Below are 26,661 nucleotides of genomic sequence, written 5' to 3' on the forward strand. Positions count from 1 at the left end.
TGCATTATGCGCCATTTCAGATCAGCGCTGTCGTTTCCCCTGCGCCTCCTCGTTAGTATAGTGGCCAGTATCCCCGCCTGTCACGCGGGAGACCGGGGTTCGATTCACCGACGGGGAGCTTAGTTATTATTTCTTTTTTGCATTCTGCGCCTTTTCAGATTAGCGCTGCCGTTTTCCCTGCGCCTCCTCGTTAGTATAGTGGCCAGTATCCCCGCCTGTCACGCGGGAGACCGGGGTTCGATTCCCCGACGGGGAGCTCAGTTTTTATTTCTTTTTTGCATTCTGCGCCATTTCAGATCAGCGCTGCCGTTTCCCCTGCGCCTCCTCGTTAGTATCGTGGCCAGTATCCCCGCTTGTCACGCGGGAGACCGGGGTTCGATTCCCAGTAAATGCCCTGCCTCCGTCATATGGGTCATCCCACACCGTACTCATTCCTAAAACTGATGAAATAGACAAATTACGCCTGGTAACATCTTACAGACCCATAGCACTTACAAAAGTTGAATATAAAATTTTTATGAAGGTTTTGGCCCGAAGGTTGCAAACGGTTATTAAGAATATAGTAGGACCACACCAAACGTGTGGGATAAAAGGGAGGTCAATAGTGACCAACATTCAAAAGGCGCGAAGTGTCCTTGAGTGTTGTGATGACTGGGATGGTCGGGTCGCCATGCTTCAGATCGACCTCGAAAAAGCATTCGACTGCGTCGATCACGAAATTTTGTTTTCCCTTTTAGAACATGTGATTGTTGGTTCAGTTATATGTAAGGGTGTGGCCCTGGCGTACCGCAACTGCACGACGAGAGTGATTATTAATAAGAGTCTGGGAGCCCCCATTCGACTGCAGCGTTCGGTGCGACAGGGCTGTCCCCTCAGCCCTCTTTTGTTTTGCATTTATATTGAAACATTGTGCATGAAACTTGTGAATAATGTCAACATTAGTGCGTTTAGGTTACAAGCAGCCGAAGTGAAGCTGCTCGCGTATGCAGACGACATCGTTATTTTTACGGTTGACCAGGAGAGTATCACCGAGGCTGTCAAATGTATCCGTGAGTTCTCTCAAGTTACCGGTAGCGGGGTGAACTGGGCCAAGTGCCTTGGGCTCTGGCATGGACAGTGGCCTCGAAGCCAGATCGCTTTGCCAATGTTACGTGGACAGACACACCGACCAAGTACTTGGGCGTCGAGCTGGATGCCTACCGCGAAAGCGAGCATTATTGGAAAGGGCAAATGACCGAACTACGGGAGAGAGCCGAGGAGTGGAAAGGCGCCAACATGTCGATTTTTGCCAGAGCTACTGTATGCAATCTTTTTTTTATCAGCAAACTTTGGTTCGCAATGCAAGTTTTGAGTTGTTCGCGCGTAAACGTACAGAAGTTACACAGGATTTTCGCCGTTTTTGTTTGGGCAGGTAAATGGGAACGCTGCAGCAGGACGAATTTGTTCCGTCGGGTAAAAGACGGCGGTTTGGGACTCGGCCATCTGTTTTTACGGCAGGTGGTCAACCGGTTTTTGTTTTTTCGGGATGCTTCGGACCCTTTCTTACGCACCGTCTGCCAAGTTAGGCTACGGCGCCTACTGCCGGAGTTTGTTGTCTCCACCGAAGAAGCTACGGGTGGGATTTTTGGTTATTACAGGGAGGTCGTCGCTAGTGTAAGATTTCTTTCAGTGCGTTTTTCTAATGAATATTTGTCCACTGTAAAACGGAAAAAGCTGTATCGCGATTTATGTGACATTGTTTTGCCACAACCCTTGTACAGAACCTTATACAGTGGAGGTCCGGGCAGAGATGTCTTGAAGAGAGTAAAGAAAATGCAGGTGTCGCCAGGAGCAAAGACATTTTTCTTTAAATTACACACCGGAACATTATCAGTAAAGAAGTTTTTGGAGGAAAGGGATTTCTTTTTACCGTGGGGGGCGCACAGTTTAATATGCAAGCAGCCGGAAACAATAGACCATGTTTTTTTGCATTGTTGGGAAGGGGTTTATTTCTGGGATGTTTTGCAACGTACGATAAAGAAAGAATTTCCACTAGACTCCCACGGCATCCGGTATTTAAGCATTGATAATGAAGATGGCGTTCCGTATGATTTAATCATGCTCATGGGCCTCCACTCTATATGGCGCTCCAGAATGGCGGGCTATCACTGCGACAGGGATGCTCGACCCGCTAGAATATACTTTCGAGAAAGTGTGAATTGGTTTATTGCCATACAGAAAGTGGCTGCTGAACCTCCCGAATGGCTCTCAAGGGTAGAGCCCTTGCTGTCGTTGCGGGAGTTCTAATGTACTGAGACGAAGCCAGCCTGACATTGGCTGATGATGACCTTCCAATATGTACTTTGTTTTGTGTTATTCGTGTTGTGTTCTTGTGAAATGGTATGAACCAAAGCCAGGAAATAAAGAAAAAAAATAGTATAGTGGCCAGTATCCCCGCCTCTCACGCGGGAGACCGGGGTTCGGTTCCCCGACGAGGAGCTTAGTTTTTATTTCTTTTTTGCATTCTGCGCAATTTCAGATCAGCGCTGCCGTTTCCCCTGCGCCTCCTCGTTAGTATAGTGGCCAGTATCCCCGCCTGTCACGCGGGAGACCGGGGTTCGATTCCCCGACGAGGAGCTTAGTTTTTATTTCTTTTTTGCATTCTGTGCAATTTCAGATCAGCGCTGCCGTTTCCCCTGCGCCTCCTCGTTAGTATAGTGGCCAGTATCCCCGCCTGTCACGCGGGAGACCGGGGTTCGATTCCCCGACGAGGAGCTTAGTTTTTATTTCTTTTTTGCATTCTGCGCCATTTCAGATCAGCGCTGCCTTTTCCCCTGCGCCTCCTCGTTAGTATAGTGGCCAGTATCCACCGAGCGGGACGGTCGCAGAATCATGAGCTCCAGCGGAGCGGCGACAGCGGCCCTTGCCGGCCGCGGAAACAGGAATCTTGAAACGGATGATAAGGACTATGAGTTGATTTTGCCGACGCTGCCTACAGGACGTGTTGTTTTAAACACCGTGTTTTTTGCACGGCGACGTGCGCAATAGGCCGTACAAAGTGGAAGATTTTCGCGATGCCCTCGCCAACGTTGGTGCGCTCCCCGATGTTGTGGCGTTGGGGGCGTACCAGATTAACCACGTTTGGGCTGTCACGCTCAGCAGCGCTGAAGCAACGAAGAAGCTGGCGGCGTTGAAACAAGTAGAAGGAAAGGGACGTCGCTGCTTCATCATCGACCCAGAGGACCAACAGGTGAAGCTGCGGCTGCACTGGATGTTGCACGGTGTGGCCAAAGACGACATCCGGACGGCCTTTGTTGCTTTCGGTAACGTGACCGAGGTGACCCGGGAGCGGTGGCGCGTCCAAGGCGTCAAAGAGAAGGGGTCAACAGCGAGAACAGTTCTCCTGAAACTGAAACCCGGTATTAAGACCGATGACCTACCTCACCAGCTGCGAGTCGCCGGTGAGTTGGCCCTCGTTGTGGTGCCTGGGCGGCCTATGCAGTGCCTGCGCTGCCGTGGTAGCGGTCACGTTAGACGTGAATGCAAGGTGCCCCGGTGTTCGAAATGCAGGCGTTACGGCCACGTCGACAGTGAGTGTGTCCGTACATATGCGGTGGCCACGGGGCTCGCATCGAGGGAGGAGATAGCTGAACACCAGATGGACGTATCAGAGGCGGAGGAAGCGGTGAAAGGAGTCGAGGAAGTGGGCAAGCCGGAAGCGGCGACTGTCTCTTCTGGGACTTCTAGCATAAACAAAAACGTGTCAAGTGAGGCAGAGAGGCAACCTGAAGAAAAAGACTCGACAGCGGACTGGGCTGATACTGAGGAGAAGGAAGATAGCTTTTTGGCAGCTACGGAACCTGTGATGATGACCTCGACGAGCAGCGAGGAGCAACAGCAACAGTGCAATGTTCGTGCGGGCAATGCCTCGGCCAAACGGCCTCACGCCAAGACTGGTGATGGAGAGTACAAAACAACAGCGTCAAGCGTTGAGGAGCCGCCTACGAAAACGGGCCAGTCCCGGCGGTCCTCTCTCAGACCGAAGCCGAACTTTCTGGGGGACAAGCGGGCCAGCGATAAGCCACCGCCGCTGCAAGACCATGCAGCCGCACCGGAGGGCTGCGGCGGAAACAAAGGCGTCTAGCCGGGTGCTAGACGCGAAAGGTGAGCGCAAATGCTCTCGGTCTCTGCACTCTATATTAAAATGGATCCAACCCCTGCTCTGACATTCGGGACGCTTAATGTTAGAGGGTTAGCAACGAAGAAAAAGCAGAGCCAGGTGTTGCGCCTTATAACGGACAGAGACATCGATGCGCTAGCCGTTCAAGAGACCAAAGTCGATGGAGATGAAGAGACCGGGAGCATGGTGCAGCGCTTCACGTCGAAGTATTATGCTGTTGTGAGCCATGCAGTCGAAACTTCTGCCGGGTGCGTCCTTCTTGTAAAAAAGTTGCCTGGACTTAACGTGCAGACTTATGCTTCCGGAGAGACAGGGTGATACGTGATTTGTGATTTCGGTTTTGAGAATATAGAATGGCGGGTTATCTGTGTTTATGCACCTAATGAATTGGAGGATAGGTGTTCCTTTTTTGAGAGCCTGAAATATTACTGCACTAGTGAGAAACAGATAGTGCTCATGGGCGATTTCAGTTGTGTTCTGGCGGCTCGCGATAAAAGCAGCACCCGAGCCTTCAGGGACAGAAGTACAGACTTATTGTCACGGCTGATAGATGAATATGCATTAGATGATGTGGCGAAGTGTTTAGACGGTGAACGTAGTGTGCAATACACCCCCTTTCAAGGTATTAGTCATGCTCGCCTCGACAGGATTTATATGTCACTGGACTTAATTCCAAAGTGTCAAAAATACCGAGTTTTACCAGTGGCCTTTTCAGATCACTGTGCAGTGATATGCACTCTAGGAAAAAGGAAGCGAGCCAGTGGATTTTCATGGGAGCTGTGGAAATTAAATTGTAAACTGCTAAAAGACCAAATTTTCACTTAGTATGTGACGGAAAAAATTACCAAAATAGTAAATGAGTGTCAAAACGAAATCGGGCTCCAGTGGGTACTAGCCAAAGAAGAATTTAAGATGAAGGCCATTGAGCGGTCTACTTTGCTAAAGCACCAGGAAAGATTACAGGAAAAACAGCTGAGAGATATACTTGAAAAATTGTTGGCGCAGGAATGTAAAACGCCCGGCATAGGTAAGGAAGATATTAAGAAAACAAAGCAAAAGCTTGAACTTATCGAGGAAGACCGATATCGAGGGGCGATAGTGAGGGCGAGAGCGGAAGAATTGGTTGCAGGGGAGACGCCTACTAAGCGGGCTTTAGGAATGGAAAAAGCGCACGCTTGACGCAACGAAATTCAGGACGTCGAAGGAGCGGGTGGGGTAGTGACCGATAGCGATCGCATCCATCATGCTTTCTTTGATTACTATCAGGCGTTGTTCGCACAACATGAAGTTGACGTGCACAGATTTAAAGGCGAGTTTCTCGGCGCTATGCCTAGGCTCGATGAATCCCGAAAGGAAAGCTTGGAGAGGCGAATTAGTGAAAAAGAAGTTGAACGAGCAATAGAGAACTTGAACCCGGGAAAGTCTCTTGGCCCAGATGGGTTAAGTGCAGCTTTTTACAAAGCGTTTAAAACGGAATTAACCCCACTTTTGACTTTGCTGTTTAATGATGCCTATGATCGTAAGGAGTTGCCCCCGTCTTACGGTGCGGCCCATACCGTCCTCATCCCTAAAACAGATGATCCTATAAAACTCAGACAGGTTACTGCATATAGGCTGATCTCACTAACGACCGTCGATTATAAAATATTCATGAAAGTGTTGGCGGCGAGGCTTCAGAGCGTTATTAAAGAAATTGTTGGCCCTCATCAAACATGTGGCATAAAGAACAGGTCTATTGCTTACAATATTCATAAAGCAAGGTGTGTGCTGGAGTGTGGCGACGTCCCTGGGGTACCTGTGGCATTTCTCCAGCTTGATCTTGAAAAAGCGTTTGACTGTGTTGCTCATGAGATTTTGTTTTCTATCTTAGATCATATCAATGTAGGTTCTATAATTACTGAGGGTGTGGCCATGGCGTACCGACACGGCACTACAAAGTTAATTGTTAATAAATTGTTGGGGGCCCCCATTAACGTGGAACGTTCGGTGCGTCAGGGTTGCCCCCTCAGCCCACTCTTGTTTTGTATGTATGTTGAAACTTTGTGCTTGCACATAATACAGAATAATGCTGTTCATGGTTTTCGGCTGCATGAAGCGGAAGTGAAAGTCCTAGCATATGCAGATGATGTAGCAATTTTCTGTGTCACAAAGGATAGCATTAGCAGTGCGGTAGAAGGTGTTAAAAGATTTAGTTTGGTCACAGGAAGCAAGGTGAACTGGGGAAAGTGCGTGGGGTTCTGGCACGGAGAATGGCCGGATACTCCTCACACTTTCGCTAATGTGACCTGGTGTACGACCCCTGTAAAGTACCTTGGAGTCCCGTTGGAATTTTACAGAGATACTGAACAGTATTGGAAGGTGCAGGCACAAGAGACACAAGAAAAAGCAGAAAAGTGGAAAGGTACTCATTTATCCGTGTTTGCAAGAGCCACTGTGTGTAACCTGTTTTTTATTAGAAAACTGTGGTATGTGATGCAAGTGCTCCACTGCTCGCGAATTAACATACAAAAGGTACATCGAATTTTTGCGGTTTTTGTATGGGCCTCTAGCTGGGAAAGGTGCATGCGGACAAACTTGTTCAGACGGGTCAAAGACGGAGGCCTAGGGCTGGGACACTTATTTGTGAGGCAACTGGTAAACAGATTTTTGTTTTTCCGCGATGTTGAAGATCCTTTCCTGCGCACAGTGTGCCAAGTAAGGCTAGGGAGAGCCTTGCCAGAGTATGTAGTTGCAACAAAATGCATGACAGGAGGCATTTTTGGTTATTTCCGAGAGATAGTAACCAGCGTCAGATTCTTAACTACTCGGTTTTCAAAGGAATATTTGAGCAGCGTAACAAGGAAAACGTTGTACAGAGATGTGTGCGATGTTATCTTTCCGGTGCCGTTGTACAGGGCCTTGTACTGTGGAGGCCCCGGCGGTAATGTGTTGCAAAGGGTTAAAAAAATGAATGTATCGCCGGAAGTCAAGAGTTTTTTCTTTAAAGTGCACACTGGAACTTTACCTGTCAAATCTTTTTTGGAAGAAAAAGAGATGTTTCTACCGTGGGGACCAAACTGCTTAATCTGCAAGCAACCGGAGACCATAGACCATGTTTTTTTTGCACTGTTGGGAAGGGGTTTATTTTTGGGACGTGCTACAGAGGACCATAAAGAAACAGCTCCCGTTGCATTCACACGGAATTAGGTACTTGCGAACAAAAAATGAGGGTGGGATCCCGTTCGATTTAGTCATGCTGTTGGGCCTCCACAGTATATGGCGCTCTCGTATGGCCGGGTACTACTGTGACCCCGAAGCGCGTCCAGCGCGTATATATTTTCGAGAGAGCATCTGCAAGTTTGTAGAAATACAGAAGATACGGAATCCTGTCCCTGAGTGGCTCTCAAGGCCAGAGCCTTTGACAACACTCACAGAATTTTAATGTGACAAAGCCTGGTCCTCTCTTGGGGATTTCGCTTCTTGTATAACTGTGTACATATTTTGTTTCTTTTTTGTCTTTGTTTTGTGAAAGCCGAGGACCGGCAATAAAGAAAAAAAAAGTATAGTGGCCAGTATCCCCGTCTGTCACGCGGGAGACCGGGGTTCGATTCCCCGACGGGGAGCTTAGTTTTTGTTTCTTTTTTGCATTCTGCGCCATTTCAGATCAGCGCTGCCGTTTCCCCGGCGCCTCCTCGTTAGTATAGTGGCCAGTATCCCCGGCTGTCACGCGGGAGACCGGGGTTCGATTCCCCGACGGGGAGCTTAGTTTTTGTTTCTTTTTTTTTCCATTCCGCGCCATTTCAGATCAGCGCTGCCGTTTTCCCTGCGCCTCCTCGTTAGTATAGTGGCCAGTATCCCCGCCTGTCACGCGGGAGACCGGGGTTCGATTCCCCGATGGGGAGCTTAGTGTTTTTTTCTTGCTTGCATTATGCGCCATATCAGAACAGCACTTAGCCTCTTCCCTGCGCCTCCTTGTTAGTATAGTGACCGAGGAGGGGATTCCACTTCCGGCCACCGAGCGCGACGGACGTGCTATCATGTGCTTCGTTGGAGCGGCGTCAGCGGGTCAGCCGAGCCGCGGAAATAGGATTGCCGTTCATGATAACCAGGAATACGAAGTGATGCTGCCTCACCTACCTACAGGTCGTATTGTTTTGAACACAGTATTTATGCACGGCGACGTTCGGGCTCGGCCGTATAAGGTCGAGGACTACAGGGATGTCCTTGCCCGTTTGGATTTGCTTCCTGAGGTTGTAGCCCTAGGAGCATTACAAATGAATCAAGTGTGGGCGGTTACGTTTAGGAGTTCAGAGGCCACGCAGAAAGTGCTCGCGGCTGAAAGCATTTCCGTCAAGGAACGTCGGTGCATCGTTATCGACCCCAACAAGCAGGAAGTACGAGTCAAGGTGCACTGGGTTCTCCACAATGTGACTGACGAAGATGTGCGGGTGTCCATCCGACCATATGGGGAAGTGACGGAAACGTCGAAAGAGAGGTGGTGTGTTCAGGGCGTCACCGAAAAGGGGTCCACAACAAGAATGTTGAACCTGAAACTGAACAAAGGTGTCACAGCTGAAGACATTCCCCACAAAATCCGTATTGCATGTGTGCCAGCTCTTTTAGTAGTCGCAGGGAGGCCCCCCTTTGCCTGCGATGTCAAGGAAAAGGCCACATTCGTCGTGATTGTCGAGTGCCTAGGTGCTCGCGTTGTCGGCGATTTGGGCATGATGAGAGCCAGTGGGTTCTCACGTACGCCAACATGACGGGCCCGGCAAGGAACAGTGAGCTTGCGGAACATGTCATGGATGAGGTGGAGGCTGAGGAAGCGTCAAAGGAAGCAGGGGTTTTACCATTTGCTGCTGCAAAAGACCTTCAAGCGGTGAGCACACAGTGGCGACGACGGTCCCGCAGCATGAGCTGCCTCAACTCGAACAGGAGGAGAAGAAAAATTAAGAGAAGACGCCTACTGTCGAAATGGAGGATACCTCAATGAACGAACCAAGCACCCTACAAAATGTCAAAGATGCAACTATGGAAGACACCGCTGTTTCGGCCACAAAACGCTCTCATCTTCAAGCGGTACAAGGCGACCAGCCAAGTGACGGTGCAGCAGTGGAGGAGCCGCCCACCAAAGCGACACCGACGCGGCGAGCGCTATTTAAACCAAGGCCAACTATTCCGCCTGATAGAAGAACAGCAGAAGCGACGCCGAAATAGCGCTGCTTCTGTGGTAACTTTGTCCTTTTCGGATGCCGGAGCAACGTGTGCGACACACTTGACTACGCATGGAGGACGACCCAGAAGAAGCGCATCGAGCCTCGAGTAAAGGCTGGCACAGAGTGGACGCAAGTGTTAATCCGCTGAGCACGGAAACCGCTGCCGCGACATGGTGCCCTGAGGTGAGCACTGCACGATTTGTGTGTTCCTCCAGAGATAAGGGAATATTTTTTCATATACCATTGCGCATAGCGACGTTGAATGTCAGGGGGCTGGCAGCGATCAAGCGTCAGCGTCAAGACAGCCGAATTTTCCTAGAAAATGATTTGGACATTATCGCTTTGCAAGAAACCAAAATTGAGAGTGAGGAACATACAGATCGAATGGTTGCCAATTTTCGGTCGCGATACAATGTGTGTATATGTCATGCTGTTGGAAGGTCGGGTGGTTGCGCCCTATTTTTGAGAAACAGTCTGGGCATCGTGGAGGAAAATGTCGTAGCATCCGAAGAAGGCCGGTTACTGGTTGTTGACTTTGTACTGTCTGGTAGTGCTTGGCGTGTTATATGTGTGTATGCACCTAACAATCAGACTGAGCGTGTTGCTTTTTTTGAGAAGGTTGAAGTGTTCCTAAATTGCACGAGAAGTGTTATTCTTATGGGTGACTTCAACTGTGTCTGCTTAACAGAAGATCGAGTACCCAAGTCCCCGTTCCGCGATCTGAGCGCTCGGTTGCTGAACTCACTAATTCAAGACTATAATATGGAAGATCTTGGCAGTGTACTGTCTCAAGGCTCACATCCCGGTTTTACGCATTTCCAACGCGGCAGTAATGCGAGACTAGACAGAGTTTAGGCCAGCTTGCAACTTGTCACAGCATGTGAAAAATACGATCTAAAGCACCTGTCGTTCAGCGATCACAGTCTTGTGATGGTTACGTTTGGTAACAAGCCCAAAAAGTCAGGGTTTAGTTGGGACCTCTGGAAGCTTAACGTCAAACTTTTAGAGGATGAAGAATTCATTGAGCGAATTAAAGAAGAGATAGCTAAAATGCCCTCGACTAGCTCATGGTGCTACGCAGCAAAGTGGGAGGCACTTAAGAACGACGTCAAGGTGATCGCGATAGAACGAGGAACAATACTTCATCAAAGATGTCGAAAAATGTAGAAAGAATTGAAGTGCAATTTGGATTTCATAATGTGTATGGAAACAGCAGCGCCTTGCATGTACACAAACAAAATCCGAGAAATAAAGAACCAGCTAGAAACTCTGGAGACAGACAAGTACAGAGCGGCAGTGATAAGAGCGCGGGCCGAAAAGATGTGGGCAGGTGAAGCACCGAACAAACGTGCGTTGTGCGATGAAAGGCGGTACGCAACGCAGAAAGAAATCCGGCAGATTCGGTACCACAATGAGATTACCAGCGACAAGAAGGAAATTGAGCAGGCCTTTGTGGAATATTATACAGAACTGGTAGGGAATAAAAGAACGAGGTGCGAACTGCGTGATGAATTTTTATCGCTAGTGCCCAGATTAGATGAGCACACTGTTGCTCGCCTAGAACAACCCATCAGCATTGGTGAAGTTGAAAGAGCAATTGACGATCTCGTCCTTGGGAAGACGCCAGGGCCCGACGGCCTCGGGACTTTTCGAGATGAAATTAGCCCAGCTTTACATGCGGTGATCACGGAAGCGTACAAAGAAAAACAAATGCCGCTGTCTTTTCGTACTGGTCACGTAGTGCTAATCCCCAAAGCGGATGACCAAAGGAAACTGCAGTCGGTAGGGTCTTATCGCCCGATTACGCTGACCAATACCGACTACAAAATATTCATGAAGGTTCTGGCCAAGTGCCTGCAAAGTGTGATCATGCAACTCGTTGGGCCGCACCAAACGTGCGGAGTAAAAGGGCGCAGTTTATGCACAAATGTTCATGTTGCGAGTAGTATACTTTGCTGGTCGAGTAGCAATGATCCAACTGGACCTAGCAAAGGCATTCGATCGGGTATCGCATGAAGTTCTGTACAGCGTGCTAGAACATGCAAATGCAGGATGTGCTGTTCTTGATGGTCTAAAAATGGTTTATGACAATTGCACCTTTCGAATCATTGTTAACAAAAGCTTAAGCCAAACTGCCCCCTGCGGTCTTCAGTAAGACAAGGTTGCCCACTCTCTCCTTTACTTTTCGCTCTATACCTGGAGCCATTTTGTTTAAACTGATCAACTCCGAACTAATTAACGTTTTTCATATTGATTCGTCCCAGGTGAAAGTTCTTGCCTGTGCGGATGATATTGCGGTGTTCTGAAGCGTCCAAAAAAGTGTTCAAGAAACAATTTTCATTGCCAAAAACTTTTGTGAACATACCGGCGCTGAGATTAACTGGGACAAAAGTGTCGGCTTCTCGCACAGAAATTGGGAAATTGCGCCGAGGTCTTTTGCGAACCTCCAGTGGACAACCATTCCATCGAAGTACTTGGGAGTGCCACTGCAATATTATAACAGGAGCGCCGATTACTGGAAGGACATGATGCCCGAAGTGAAGGAGAAAGCAGGGGCATTTCAAGGTAGAGAATTATCCATGTTTGCGAGGGCATCCATATGAAATATTTTTCTAATCTCCAAATTGTGGTATGTTTTGCAGTTTCTTTCTATGTCACGCGTATATGTGCAAAAAATGCACAGAGTGTTTGCTGTATTCATTTAGGCGTCCAACTGGGTAAGGACAAAACGAACCAATTTATTTCGATCAGTTCGAGATGGTGGCGTCGGTCTCTCACATTTCTTTGTTCGGCAACTCGTCTCCCGTTTTATGTTTTTCAGGGATCAAAGTGAGCCCTTCTTACGTACAATGATGCAAGTGCGTCTGGCAAATGCCCTTCCAGATTTTATTGTGTCTACTGCAGGGTGGCCAATATGCGGGTTGAAGGATATTTAAAGGAGATTCTTGACTCTGCCTATATAATGAAGGTTCGATTCTCGATAGAATATCTAAGTCTGGTGAACAAGAAAAAATTGTATTGTGACTTAATAGATTTCATGATGCCAGTTCCCTTGTACCGAATGATAAACAATGCAGGCCGAGGGCAAGATGTTTTACAAAGAGTTAAAAAGTTGCCGGTCAAAGCAAGTACGAAGTCGTTGTTTTTCAAACTGCACACTAGTACACTTCCCGTTAAGACCTGGCCAGCTGACAAAGGAATATTTGTACCCTGGACCACAAACTGTTTATTATGTAAAAAGCCTGAGAACATCGAGCACGTGTTCATTGAATGCTGGGACCCGGTATTTTATTGGGATATTCTGCAACGTACCATAAAGAAGCATTTACCCATAACACCTATAGGAATACGCTATCTACCAACAGACAATGATCACACAGGTATTCCCTACGACATGATAATGCTGCTCGGCCTCCATAGTTTGTGGAAGACACGAATGGCAGTCAGGAATGCAGATGTCAAATTGCTGTCGGTGAGAGAAAACTTTATTGAAAGTCTGTGCTATGTACGTGAAGTTTATCGGGCGCAGGTTGAGCCACCTTCATGGCTGAATGTATTGGATGAACTGATCCAGTTCAGGAAATTTTAATGTATCACTTCAGCCAAAGTAGGCTGAAGTGCTTTTTTATTACAATGTATTTGCTTTGTCTGAATGAACAGGTAAATAGAAAAAAAAAAAGTATAGTGGCCAGTATCCCCGCCTGTCACGCGGGAGACCGGGGTTCGATTCCCCTACGGGGAGCTTAGTATTTGTTTCTTTCTTCCATTATGCGCCATATCAGAACAGCACTTAGCCTCTTCCTTGCGCCTCCTCGTTAGTATAGTGGCCAGTATCCCCGCCTGTCACGCGGGAGACCGGGGTTCGATTCCCCCACGGGGAGCTTAGTTTTTATTTCTTTTCTTTGCATTCTGCGCCATTTCAGATCAGCGCTGCCGTTTCCCCTGCGCCTCCTCGTTAGTATGGTGGCCAGCATTCTACTTCCGGCCACCGTAGTGAACGGTCGCAGAATCATGTGCTCCAGCGGAGCGGCGATAGCGGCCCTTTCCAGCCGCGGAAACAGGATCGACGACATGGACGATAGGGAGTATCAGATTATTCTGCCAACTTTGCCCACCGGACGCGTTGTTTTTAACACGCTTTTTTTGCACGGCGATGTGCGAGTCAGGCCATACAGGGTCGAGGATTTCCGCGACGCCCTTGCCAACGCTGGTGCGCTCCCCGACGTTGTGGCGTTGGGGGCGTATCAGATCAACCATGTTTGGGCGGTCACGTTAAGCAGCACAGAAGCAACGAAGAAATTGGCGGCTTTCAAGGAGCTCGAAGTTAAGGGATGCCGTTGCCTTATTATCGATCCCGAGGACCAACAGGTGAAGCTGCGACTTCACTGGATGTTGTACGGTGTGGCAGACGATGACATCCGGACGGCTTTTGCGGCTTTTGGGAAGGTGACCGAGGTGACCCGGGAGAGGTGGAGAGTTCAAGGCGTCAGGGAGAAGGGGTCCACCACGAGGACTGTGCTCCTGAAATTGAAACCCGGCATTAAGGTCGACGACTTACCTCACCAGCTGCGAGTGGCCGGAGAGCTGGCCCTTGTCGTGGTGCGTGGACGAGCGATGCAGTGCCTGCGCTGCCGCGGTACCGGTCACGTTCGACGAGAATGTAAGGTGCCGCGTTGTCCAAAGTGTAGACGCTACGGACATGACGAGGCTGCCTGTGTGCTTTCGTACGCTTCGGCCGCGGGACATGGAACTGCGGAACGGTCGGCGGAGGTCACCATGGACGTGGTCGAGGCGGAGGAGGCGGCGAAGGGTGCCGGAGAGGTGCGAACGCAGACACGGGAGACGGATTCGTCGGTGGACGCGGCAGAAAGCGGCAATGCTGCGAGGGATGTGGGGAGAGTGGACTCTGCACCTGAGCTGCCTAGCAATGAGGAAGGCACGTCACTTGAGCCGGGAAACGGTATGGAACAGGATAATGGGGAGGAGCAGTAGGACACCAGTGGTGTTCGTAAGCCAGGCGTCCCAGCCCCAGCCAAGCGATCCCACACACAGTCCGAACCCGAAGGTAACCAGGCGTCAGCCCCCAGCGTCGACGAGCAACCAGCAAAAACGGGGCATTTCCGGCGGTCCACGCTACGTCCGAGGCCAAACATTTCATCAGAGAGACGGGCAGCGGATAAAGTGCCCTCGCTGCCGGGTCAGCCACTCGCACCGGACGGGGATAGATCCAACGACGGCGTCTAGCAACGCGCTAGACGGGAAAGGTAAGCACCATGTTTTCGGTCTCTTCACCCTTGATGAAAATGGCGCCCGAAACCACCTTAAGAGTAGCCACGTTAAATGTCAGGGGATTGGCAGGCAAAAAGAAGCAGAGCAGGTGCACCGGCTCTTAACTGACCACGATATTGACGTGCTTGCCGTGCAAGAAACTAAGGTTGATGGGGAGGAAGAGACCGGGAGCATGGTGCGACGTTTCACGGCTAGATTTTACGCCATTGTTAGCCACGCAGTTGGGACATCGGCTGGGTGTGTATTGTTCGTCAAAAAGCTGCCTGGTCTGGTTGTAAAGGGCTACTCCTCATGCTCTTCTGGACGGTGTGTAGTGGCTGATTGTGTATACAGCGGTGTTGAGCGGCGCATTATTTGTGTGTACGCTCCTAACTGTGTGGAGGAAAGAACAGTGTTTTTCGAGAATGTTATGCAGCAGTTAAGTACGGAAAGGCAGGTGGTATTGCTGGGCGATTTTAACTGTGTACTGAATGCTCGAGACAACACCAGCACACGCGGATTCAGAGACAAGAGCACTGAAGTGTTATGGCAGTTAATAAGCGAATGGAATATGGAGGATGTGGCTGATTGCTTGGAAGGGCCGCGTGCCGTTCAGTACACGCACTTCCAAGGTTCTAGCCACGCGCGTCTGGACAGAATTTACGCGTCGCTGGATTTGATTCCTTCATGCAATGAATACCGAGTTGTGCCTATGACATTCACGGATCACTGTTTGGTGCAGTGCTTATTCGGCAACAAAAAACGAAGCAATGCATTTAGCTGGGAGTTATGGAAATTGAACAATAAATTGCTTAAGGATGATGCCTTTAGACGCGTGGTATTGAATGAATTGATTAAAGTGAGGCCAGGGACTTTGCTCGAAATCTGGAAACAGTGGGAGTTGTGCAAGGAACAGATTAAAATTAAAGCCATTGACAGATCCAGTTCCCTGCTGTACGAGAAGAAAATTACAGAAACCCAGCTTAAGGCTTTGCTTGCAAAACTACACGAACGGGAATGTAAGGCACCCGGCAGATGGATGGAGGATATTCGAAAAATAAAAGAACAGATTAACTTGATAGAAGAAGACAGATACCAAGGAGCGTTAGTGCGTGCAAGAGCGGAAAAATTGGCCATGGATGAGACGCCGACAAAAAGATCGTTGGGAATAGAAAAAGCAAATGCAAGGCGAAATCACGTGGCAGAGGTAGATTGGGCAGGACGCACAGAAACCGATAACGAAGGAATCGCGAAAGCTTTCCGGGAGTATTATGAAGACCTATTTTCGTCCCGAGAGGTTTATTTGGACCGTTTTAAAGAATCCTTTCTTGACGCGATGCCAAAAATTGACGAGGAACAAAAAGAAAGACTGGAGCGGCCAATAAGCGAAAAAGAAGTGCAGCAGGCAATAGAAAATTTAAACCCAGGGAAATCACCCGGGCCTGATGGCCTGAGTGCGCCTTTTTATAAAGCGTTCAAGGAACAGCTATCTCCTTTGTTGTGTGCCTTATTTAATGAAGCGTATGAACTGAAGGCACTGCCTGCGTCTTTCGGATCGTCGCACACAGTACTTATTCCGAAAACTGACCAACCAGATAAGCTTAGGCAGTTGTCGTCTTATAGGCCCATTGCTCTGACAAACGTTGATCACAAGATTTATATGAAGGTGCTCGCTGGCAGACTACAAACGGTTATATGCGAACTAGTGGGCCCTCACCAAACGTGCGGTATCAAAAGGCGATCTATCTTTCAGAACATTCACAAAGCGCGAAGTGAGCTCGAATGCTGCGATGCAACTCAGGCACGTGTTGCGTTACTGCAGTTGGACTTGGAGAAAGCTTTTGATTGTGTGGCACATACTATTCTGTTCAGTATATTAGGCTATGTTAATGTCGGCTCTGTTATTCGAGAGGGAGTGGCTTTGGCGTACCGTGACTGCACTACGAGATTAATTGTCAATAAGTCACTGGGGGCCCCCATCAACGTACGACGTTCGGTGCGCCAAGGTTGCCCCCTCAGCCCTCTTTTGTTCGGCATTTATATTGAAACGTTGTGTTTAAGCATCCTACAAAACAATGACATTGATGGTTTTCGACTGCAGGAGTCAGAAGTCAGATTGCTGGCTTACGCAGACGACGTTGCGGTTTTTTGTGTAAATAAGGAGAGTATAAAGAGGACAGTGGATGTGGTAAAACATTTTAGCAAAGTCACAGGGAGTAAAGTTAACTGGGGTAAGTGCCTGGGATTTTGGCACGGAGAATGGCAGCTGACCCCCGACACTTTCGCTAATGTCTCGTGGGTTACAACGCCTGCAAAGTACTTGGGTGCGCCCTTGAAATTTTACAAGGAAAGCGAGCCATATTGGCTAGAGCAAGTCAAAGAAACCAGTGAAAAAGCGGAGAAATGGAAAAGCGTTCAATTATCAATATTTGCAAGAGCCGCAGTTTGCAACCTGTTTTTAATTAGTAAGTTATGGTATGTTATGCAAGTGTTGCATTGCTCCCGTGTAAATGTGCAAAAATTGCATCGAGTTTTTGCGGTGTTTGTTTGGGCCTCGAGTTGGGAGAGGTGCAGTCGGACAAATTTGTTCCGGCAGGTGAAGCATGGGGGGCTTGGTCTGGGTCATTTGTTTGTGCGACAGATTGTCAACCGGTTTATGTTTTTTAGGGATGCCAGCGATCCATTCCTGCGCACAGTGTGTCAACAAAGACTTGGTCGAGCGTCGCCTGATTTCGTAGTTTATACTCAATGTATGCCTGGTTCTCTGTTTGGATTCTTTAGGGAAATTGTTTTGAGCGTGAAATTCTTAAGCGCACGTTTTTCGAAAGAATATTTAAGTAATGTTAACAGGAGAACATTATACAAGGATGTTTGTGAAGTGGTGTTCCCGGCGCCCTTGTACCGAGCTTTATACTATGGAAGCACAGGAAGTAATGTATTAAAACGAGTCAAGAAAACGCAAGTTGCTCCGGGAGCTAAAACGTTTTTTTTTATGCTACATACCGGTACACTGAGTGTAAAATCATTTATGGAAGAGAAGGGTATGTTCCTACCGTGGGGGGCCCAATGTCTCATCTGCAAACAGCCAGAGACAATAGATCACGTGTATTTGCATTGCTGGGAGGGGGTATATTTGTGGGATGTTCTGCAAAGGACAATAAAAAAACAGTTGCCACTTGATTCCCATGGCATTAGGTATTTGCCATTGGATAACCACGATGATATGCCGTTAGACCAGGTTATGTTAATGTGCCTACACAGTATATGGCGCGCACGAATGGCTGGTTATCACTGCGATCCAGATGCACGGCCAGCCCGCATGTATTTCCGTGAAAGTGTGCAGCGATGGCTCGACGTGCTTAAATTGCAATCATGTGCTCCTGAGTGGCTGTCAAAGCTGGAACCTTTGACGGTGCTCAAGGAATTTTAACATGACAATGCCTGCCCCTCATTGGGTGTTAGGCAACGCTAGCTACCTTTGTGTACATATATTATTCCTTTTTTCATGTTGTTTTGAGTTCCAGTGCGTTGTATTTGTGTCAAAGCCAGGCAATAAAGAAAAATAAAATAGTATTATGGCCAGTATCCCCAACTGTCACGCGGGAGACCGGGGTTCGATTCCCCGACGGGGAGCTTAGTTTTTATTTCTTTTTTGCATTCTGCGCCATTTCAGATCAGCGCTGCCGTTTTCCCTGCGCCTCCTCGTTAATATAGTGGCCGTGCATCTGGATCGCATGTATTTCCGTGAAAGTGTGCAGCGATGGCTCGACGTGCTTAAATTGCAACCATGTGCTCCCGAGTGGCTGTCAAAGCTGGAACCTTTGACGGTGCTCAAGGAATTTTAACATGACAATGCCTGCCCCTCAGTGGGTGTTAGGCAACGCTAACTACCTTTGTGTACATATATTATTCCTTTTTTCCTGTTGTTTTGAGTTCCAGTGCGGTGTATTTGTGTCAAAGCCAGGCAATAAAGAAACAAAAAAAAAAAAAACTCGTTAGTATAGTGGCCAGTATCCCCGCCTGTCACGCGGGAGGCCGGGGTTCGATTCCCCGACGGGGAGCTTAGTTGGTTGGTTCATAGGAAGGGAAAGGCGCAGTATCTGTCACACTTGCTCTGTGGACACCTGAACCGCGCCGTAAGGGAAGGGATGAAGGTGGGAGTGAAAGTGGATAGAGAGAAAGGGGAGCCGTAGTGGAGGGCTACGGAGTAATTTCGACCACCTGGGGATCTTTAACGTGCGCTGACATCGCACAGCACACGGACGCCACTTCGTTTCGCCTCCATCGAAACGCAGCCGCCGAGGCCGGGATTCGATCCCGGGAACTCCGGCACAGTAGTCGGGCGTCTTACCACTGCACCACCCCGGCGGGGCCGGGGAGCTTAGTTTTTATTTCTTTTTTGCATTCTGCGCCATTTCAGATCAGCGCTGCCGTTTCCCCTGCGCCTCCTCGTTTGTATAGTGGCCAGTATCCACCGAGCGGGACGGTCGCAGAATCATGAGCTCCAGCGGAGCGGCGAGAGCGGTCCTTGCCGGCCGCGGAAACAGGAATCTTGAAACGGATGATAAGGACTATGAGTTGATTTTGCCGACGCTGCCTACAGGACGTGTTGTTTTAAACACCGTGTTTTTGCACGGCGACGGCGCAATAGGCCGTACAAAGTGGAAGATTTTCGCGATGCCCTCGCCAACGTTGGTGCGCTCCCCGATGTTGTGGCGTTGGGGGCGTACCAGATTAACCACGTTTGGGCTGTCACGCTCAGCAGCGCTGAAGCAACGAAGAAGCTGGCGGCGTTGAAACAAGTAGAAGTAAAGGGAAATCGCTGCATCATCATCGACCCAGAGGACCAACAGGTGAAGCTGCGGCTGCACTGGATGTTGCACGGTGTGGCCGAAGACGACATCCGGACCGCCTTTGCTGCTTTCGGTAACGTGACCGAGGTGACCCGGGAGCGGTGGCGCGTCCAAGGCGTCAAAGAGAAGGGGTCAACAACGAGAACAGTTCTCCTGAAACCGAAACCCGGTATTAAGACCGATGACCTACCTCACCAGCTGCGAGTCGCCGGTGAGTTGGCCCTCGTTGTGGTGCCTGGGCGGCGTATGCAGTGCCTGCGCTGCCGTAGTAGCGGACACGTTAGACGTGAATGCAAGGTGCCCCGGTGTTCGAAATGCAGGCGTTACGGCCACGTCGACAGTGAGTGTGTCCGTACATATGCGGTGGCCACGGGGTTCGCATCGAGGAAGGAGATAGCTGAACACCAGATGGACGTATCAGAGGCGGAGGAAGCGGTGAAAGGAGTCGAGGAAGTGGGCAAGCCGGAAGCGGCGACTGTCTCTTCTGGGACTTCTAGCAGAAACAAAAACGTGTCAAGTGAGGCAGAGAGGCAACCTGAAGAAAACGACTCGACAGCGGACTGGGCTGATACTGAGGAGAAGGAAGATAGCTTTTTGACAGCTACGGAACCCGTGATGATGGCCTCGACGAGCAGCGAGGAGCAACAGCAACAGTGCAATGTTCGTGCGGGCAATGTCTCGGCCAAACGGCCTCACGCCAAGACTGGTGATGGAGAGTACAAAGCAACAGCGTCAAGCGTTGAGGAGCCGCCTACGAAAAAGGTCCAGTCCCGGCGGTCCTCTCTCAGACCGAAGCCGAACTTTCTGGGGTACAAGCGGGCCAGTGATAAGCCACCGCCGCTGCAAGACCATGCAGCCGCACCGGAGGGCTGCGGCGGAAACAAAGGCGTCTAGCCGGGTGCTAGACGCGAAAGGTGAGCGCAAATGCTCTCGGTCTCTTCACTCTATAATAAAATGGATCCAACTCCTGCTCTGACATTCGGGACGCTTAATGTTATAGGGTTAGCAACGAAGAAAAAGCAGAGCCAGGTGTTGCGCCTTATAACGGACAGAGACGTCGATGTGCTAGCCGTTCAAGAGACCAAAGTCGAGGGAGAGGAAGAGACCGGGAGCATGGTGCAGCGCTTCACGTCGAAGTATTATGCCGTTGTGAGCCATGCAGTCGGAACTTCTGCCGGGTGCGTCCTTCTTGTAAAAAAGCTGCCTGGACTTAACGTGCAGACTTATGCTTCCGGAGAGACAGGGCGATACGTGATTTGTGATTTCGGTTTTAAGAATATAGAATGGCGGGTTATCTGTGTTTATGCACCTAATGAATTGGAGGATAGGTGTTCCTTTTTTGAGAGCCTGAAATATTACTGCACTAGTGAGAAACAGATAGTGCTCATGGGCGATTTCAATTGTGTTCTGGCGGCTCGCGATAAAAGCAGCACCCGAGCCTTCAGGGACAGAAGTACAGACTTATTGTCACGACTGATAGATGAATATGCATTAGATGATGTGGCGGAGTGTTAGGCGGTGAACGTAGTGTGCAATACACCCCCTTTCAAGGTATTAGTCATGCTCGCCTCGACAGGATTTACATGTCACTGGACTTAATACCAAAGTGTCAAAAATACCGAGTTTTACCAGTGGCCTTTTCAGATCGCTGCGCAGTGATATGCACTCTAGGTAAAAGGAAGCGAGCCAGTGGATTTTCATGGGAGCTGTGGAAATTAAATTGTAAACTGCTAAAAGACCAAATTTTCACTGAGTATGTGACGGAAAAAATTACCAAAATAGTAAATGAGTGTCAAAACGAAATCGGGCTCCAGTGGGCACTAGCCAAAGAAGAATTTAAGATGACGGCCATTGAGCGGTCTACTTTGCTAAAGCACCAGGAAAGATTACAGGAAAACAGCTGAGAGATATACTTGAAAAATTGTTGGCGCAGGAATGTAAAACGCCCGGCATAGGTAAGGAAGATATTAAGAACACAAAGGAAAAGCTTGAACTTATCGAGGAAGACCGATATCGAGGGGCGATAGTGAGGGCGAGAGCGGAAGAATTGGTTGCAGGGGAGACGCCCACTAAGCGGGCTTTAGGAATGGAAAAAGCGCACGCTCGAAGCAACGAAATTCAGGAGATCGAAGGAGCGGGTGGGGTAGTGACCGATAGCGATCGCATCCACCATGCTTTCTTTGATTACTATCAGGCGTTGTTCGCACAACATGAAGTTGACGTGCACAGATTTAAAGGCGAGTTTCTCGGCGCTATGCCTAGGCTCGATGAATCCCGAAAGGAAAGCTTGGAGAGGCGAATTAGTGAAAAAGAAGTTGAACGAGTAATAGAGAACTTGAACCCGGGAAAGTCTCCTGGCCCAGATGGGTTAAGTGCAGCTTTTTACAAAGCGTTTTAAAAGGAATTAACCCCACTTTTGACTTTGCTGTTTAATGATGCCTATGATCGTAAGGAGTTGCCCCCGTCTTACGGTGCGGCCCATACCGTCCTCATCCCTAAAACAGATGATCCTATAAAACTTAGACAGGTTACTGCATATAGGCCGATCTCACTAATGAACGTCGATTATAAAATATTCATGAAAGTGTTGGCGGCGAGGCTTCAGAGCGTTATTAAAGAAATTGTTGGCCCTCATCAAACATGTGGCATAAAGAACAGGTCTATTGCTTACAATATTCATAAAGCAAGGTGTGTGCTGGAGTGTAGCGACGTCACTGAGGTACCTGTGGCAATTCTCCAGCTAGATCTTGAAAAAGCGTTTGACTGTGTTGCTCATGAGATTTTGTTTTCTATCTTAGATCATATCAATGTAGGTTCTATTATTACTGAGGGTGTGGCCATGGCGTACCGACACGGCACTACAAAGTTAATTTTTAATAAATCGTTGGGGGCCCCCATTAACATGGAACGTTCGGTGCGTCAGGGTTGCCCCCTTAGTTCACTCTTGTTTTGTATGTATGTTGAAACTTTGTGCTTGCACATAATACAGAATAATGCTGTTCATGGTTTTCGGCTGCATGAAACGGAAGTGAAAGTCCTAGCATATGCAGATGATGTAGCAATTTTCTGTGTCAAAAAAGGATAGCATTTGCAGTGCGGTAGAAGGTGTTAAAAGATTTAGTTTGGTCACGGGAAGCAAGGTGAACTGGGGAAAGTGCGTGGGGTTCTGGCACGGAGAATGGCCGGATACTCCTCACACTTTCGCTAATGTGACCTGGTGTACGACCCCTGTAAAGTACCTTGGAGTCCCGTTGGAATTTTACAGAGATACTGAACAGTATTGGAAGGGGCAGGCACAAGAGACACAAGAAAAAGCAGAAAAGTGGAAAGGTACTCATTTATCCGTGTTTGCAAGAGGCACTGTGTGTAACCTGTTTTTTATTAGAAAACTGTGGTATGTGATGCAAGTGCTCCACTGCTCGCGAATTAACATACAAAAGGTACATCGAATTTTTGCGGTTTTTGTATGGGCCTCTAGCTGGGAAAGGTGCATGCGGACAAACTTGTTCAGACGGGTCAAAGACGGAGGCCTAGGGCTGGGACACTTATTTGTGAGGCAACTGGTAAACAGATTTTTGTTTTTCCGTGATGTTGAAGATCCTTTCCTGCGCACAGTGTGCCAAGTAAGGCTAGGGCGAGCCTTGCCAGATATGTAGTTGCAACAAAATGCATGACAGGAGGCATTTTTGGTTATATCCGAGAGATAGTAACCAGCGTCAGATTCTTAACTACTCGGTTTTCAAAGGAATATTTGAGCAGCGTAACAAGGAAAACGTTGTACAGAGATGTGTGCGATGTTATCTTTCCGGTGCCGTTGTACAGGGCTTTGTACTGTGGAGGCCCCGGCGGTAATGTGTTGCAAAGGGTTAAAAAAATGAATGTATCGCCGGAAGTCAAGAGTTTTTTCTTTAAAGTGCACACTGGAACTTTACCCGTCAAATCTTTTTTGGAAGAAAAAGAGATGTTTCTACCGTGGGGACCAAACTGCTTAATCTGCAAGCAACCGGAGACCATAGACCATGTTTTTTTGCACTGTTGGGAAGGGGTTTATTTTTGGGACGTGCTACAGAGGACCATGAAGAAACAGCTCCCGTTGCATTTACACGGAATTAGTACTTGCTAACAAAAAATGAGGGTGGGATCCCGTTCGATTTAGTCATGCTGGTGGGCCTCCACAGTATATGGCGCTCTCGTATGGCCGGGTGACCCCGTAGCGCGTCCAGCGCGTATATATTTTCGAGAGAGCATCTGCAAGTTTGTAGAAATACAAAAGATACGGAATCCTGTCCCTGAGTGGCTCTCAAGGATAGAGCCTTTGACAACACTCAGAGAATTTTAATGTGACAAAGCCTGGTCCTCTCTTGGGGATTTCGCTTCTTGTATAACTGTGTACATATTATTGTATTTTTGTCTTTGTTTTGTGAAAGCCGAGGACCGGCAATAAGGAAAAAAAATAGTGGCCAGTATCCCCGCCTGTCACGCGGGAGACCGGGGTTCGATTCCTCGACGGGGAGCTTAGTTTTTGTTTCTTTCTTCCATTATGCGCCATATCAGAACAGCACTTAGCCCTTCCCTGCGCCTCCTCGTTAGTATAGTGGCCAGTATCCCCGCCTGTCACGCGGGAGACCGGGGTTCTATTCCTCAACGGGGAGCTTAGTTTTTGTTTCTTTCTTCCATTATGCGCCATATCAGAACAGCACTTAGCCCTTCCCTGCGCCTCCTCGTTAGTATAGTGGCCAGTATCCCCGCCTGTCACGCGGGAGACCGGGGTTCGATTCCTCGACGGGGAGCTTAGTTTTTGTTTCTTTCTTCCATTATGCGCCATATCAGAACAGCACTTAGCCCTTCCCTGCGCCTCCTCGTTAGTATAGTGGCCAGTGGATTCTGCTTCCGGCCACGCCAGTGAACGGACGCCGGATGCAGGGCTCCTCAGGAGCGGCTTCAGCGGCCATGTCAGGCCGCGGTAACAGGACTGCTGAAAAGGACAACACTTACCAGGTCGTTTTGCCTGCACTTCCAACAGGTCGGTTTGTTTTGAATACCGTTTTTTTGCACGCCGATATCAGGGCCCGCCCGTACCGGGTGGAAGATTTCCGGGACGCTTTAGCACAACACTCGCTAATCCCCGATGTTATCGCTATGGGGGCGTATCGGATGAGCCACGTCTGGGCCGTTACTCTCAAGGATACTGAAGCCGTCAACAAGATTGTCAGTGTTGGTGAGCTGTCTGTGAAAAACGGTCGCTGCTTGGTGGTTGACCCGGCGAACCAGGACGTGCGACTCAAACTTCACTGGCTACTTCACAACGTGCCAGATGAAGATGTTCGTGCTGCATTTGCGCCGTACGGAAAGGTGTCAGACGTTTCCCGGGAGCGCTGGCGTGTTAAAGGTATGCTGGAAAAGGGCTCTACAACTAGACTCGTCACGCTGAAGCTGAAAGCTGGCATGAAGCTCGACGACCTGCCGCATCAGCTGAATGTTAGCGGTGAGCTCGCGCTCGTCATTGTGCCAGGCAGACCCCCGTTGCGCCTACGCTGCCGGAGTACGGGTCACATCCGCAAAGAGTGCCGGGTTCCTCGCTGCGGAACCTGCCGACGGTTCGGGCATGAAGACAACCAGTGTGCACGAACCTACGCTAGCATTGCCGGACCTGGGACCAGCGAAGACTCGTCCGAGTTAATTATGGACGAGGCGGATGCGGAGGAGGCTGCTGACATCAGAGGTCAGTCAACGAGACAGGACGCGCCTTCCATGACGGTTTTAACAAACGATAAGGTGACGGTCTCAAATGAAAAGAATGAACCTCGGCATGTCTTGAACGCTCCATCCCAGGACCATGAAAGCGAGTCAAAGGAAGGGTCAGAAGACTTAACCAAATTTTCTGACGCTGAGGATCATCTCAGTACTGAGCCTTCCTGTACTGATGCCATGGAGGTTGGGCCGGAGACAGCAGCCTTAATTGCCGCGAAACGTCCGCATGAGGAAAGCGTCGAGGAGACTCAGCTGCCAGGCGGTGTTTGTGGTGAGCCGCCGCCGAAAACTTCTGGCATCCGAAGAGCCACGTTAAGACCGAAGCCGAACTTCTCGGCCGACACGCGGCAGGCGGGGAAACCGCCTCCGTAGTTTTTGTGGTGACCTGAACGATTTGTGGGTCGGCTGCCTACCGACCAGGGTCACGAACCTTCTACAACCAAGTGGTGCGTGTGTTAGCAAAAATGAAACAATGGGCTTGGACTTCGTTCGAAAGCATCCCGACATTCTGCTGGCAGGACATTACATGCATGCATACGCCGCTCTTTGTCAGAACCGGAGGCCACGCAACCATGAAGGTAGGCACCATGCCGGTACTGGCCTCTCTCTAGTACATGACTCTCAAGCTGAATTCGCCGTTACACGTAGCTACTTTGAATGTTAGAGGACTGGGAGCGAGAAGGCGACAATGCCAGCTCAGTCGCCTCCTTGTGGATAATGATATAGATATAGCAGCTGTGCAAGAGTCAAAGATTGAGAGCCAAGAAAGCACTGACCGTATGGTGGCTTCTTTTCAAACAAACTTTTGTGTGTGTGTATGCCATTCTGTTGGTGTATCGGGTGGATGCCTTTTATTTATACGTAACACGCTGGGAGTAAGCGTAGAGTCCGTTTTTGCCTGTCCAAGTGGTCGGCTTTTGGTTACCGATTTTACCTACTCTAATTTATGCTGGCGTGTTGTGTGTGTGTATGCTCCCAATTCAGGGCGGGAGCGTGAATTGTTTTTTCAGTCTATTGAGTTGTGGTTGAAGGTCGACAAAATCTTGCTTGTACTTGGTGACTACAACTGTGTGTGCGCTGCTGTGGACCGAGCGGCCAAGTGTAAACCTCGAAGAGACAGAAGCTCCGTGCTGTTGAATGCACTTGTGCATGAGTATAGCCTTGAGGATGTTGGTAGTGTGTTCTCCACTGGAAACCAGCCAGAGTTCACGCACTTTCAGCGAGATAGCCATGCCAGATTGGACAGGGTGTATGCCTCGGTAGATCTTGTTTCCCTATGTAATGCATATGAGGTGAAACCTGTGTCTTTCAGCGATCATTGTCTCGTGAGTGCAGTGTTTGGTCGCAAAGGAAAGAAATCGCGCTTTAACTGGTACCTATGGAAACTGAATGCCCAACTTCTTGCCGATGAAGAGTTCCTTACTGAAGTTAAGAC

General features: G+C 49.1%; 1 protein-coding gene, 6 non-coding genes and 1 pseudogene across 7 annotated transcripts; all 8 read left to right on the forward strand.

Moving 5' to 3' along the window:
- The first annotated feature begins 184 nt into the window (after window positions 1-184).
- TRNAD-GUC (transfer RNA aspartic acid (anticodon GUC)) lies at window positions 185-256 on the forward strand. Its single transcript has one exon. It is a non-coding gene; the product is annotated as a tRNA-Asp (tRNA).
- Window positions 257-374: 118 nt separating this feature from the next.
- Window positions 375-2,390, forward strand: LOC146179963 (uncharacterized). Its single transcript, XM_084579917.1, has one exon. It carries the CDS (start codon window positions 1,231-1,233, stop codon window positions 2,284-2,286), a length of 1,056 nt encoding a protein of 351 aa, XP_084436043.1. The 5' UTR covers window positions 375-1,230; the 3' UTR covers window positions 2,287-2,390.
- A 154-nt stretch (window positions 2,391-2,544) lies between these two features.
- Window positions 2,545-2,616, forward strand: TRNAD-GUC (transfer RNA aspartic acid (anticodon GUC)). The gene has a single exon. It is a non-coding gene; the product is annotated as a tRNA-Asp (tRNA).
- Window positions 2,617-2,682: 66 nt separating this feature from the next.
- TRNAD-GUC (transfer RNA aspartic acid (anticodon GUC)) lies at window positions 2,683-2,754 on the forward strand. Its single transcript has one exon. It is a non-coding gene; the product is annotated as a tRNA-Asp (tRNA).
- Window positions 2,755-7,968: 5,214 nt separating this feature from the next.
- TRNAD-GUC (transfer RNA aspartic acid (anticodon GUC)) lies at window positions 7,969-8,040 on the forward strand. The gene has a single exon. It is a non-coding gene; the product is annotated as a tRNA-Asp (tRNA).
- A 204-nt stretch (window positions 8,041-8,244) lies between these two features.
- Window positions 8,245-20,369, forward strand: LOC146179967 (uncharacterized; annotated as a pseudogene).
- TRNAD-GUC (transfer RNA aspartic acid (anticodon GUC)) lies at window positions 13,164-13,235 on the forward strand. Its single transcript has one exon. It is a non-coding gene; the product is annotated as a tRNA-Asp (tRNA).
- A 3,824-nt stretch (window positions 20,370-24,193) lies between the features above and the next one.
- Window positions 24,194-24,265, forward strand: TRNAD-GUC (transfer RNA aspartic acid (anticodon GUC)). Its single transcript has one exon. It is a non-coding gene; the product is annotated as a tRNA-Asp (tRNA).
- The last annotated feature ends 2,396 nt before the right edge of the window (window positions 24,266-26,661 follow it).

The sequence above is a fragment of the Amblyomma maculatum genome, chromosome 9 (genome assembly GCF_055883805.1).
Source record: "Amblyomma maculatum isolate TAMU_Amacu chromosome 9, ASM5588380v1, whole genome shotgun sequence".
NCBI lineage: Eukaryota > Metazoa > Arthropoda > Arachnida > Ixodida > Ixodidae > Amblyomma > Amblyomma maculatum.

Bases quoted from the DNA above. Each gene is read 5' to 3' on its own strand.
- LOC146179963 (XM_084579917.1), top strand. From the start codon at position 1,231: ATGACCGAACTACGGGAGAGAGCCGAGGAGTGGAAAGGCGCCAACATG.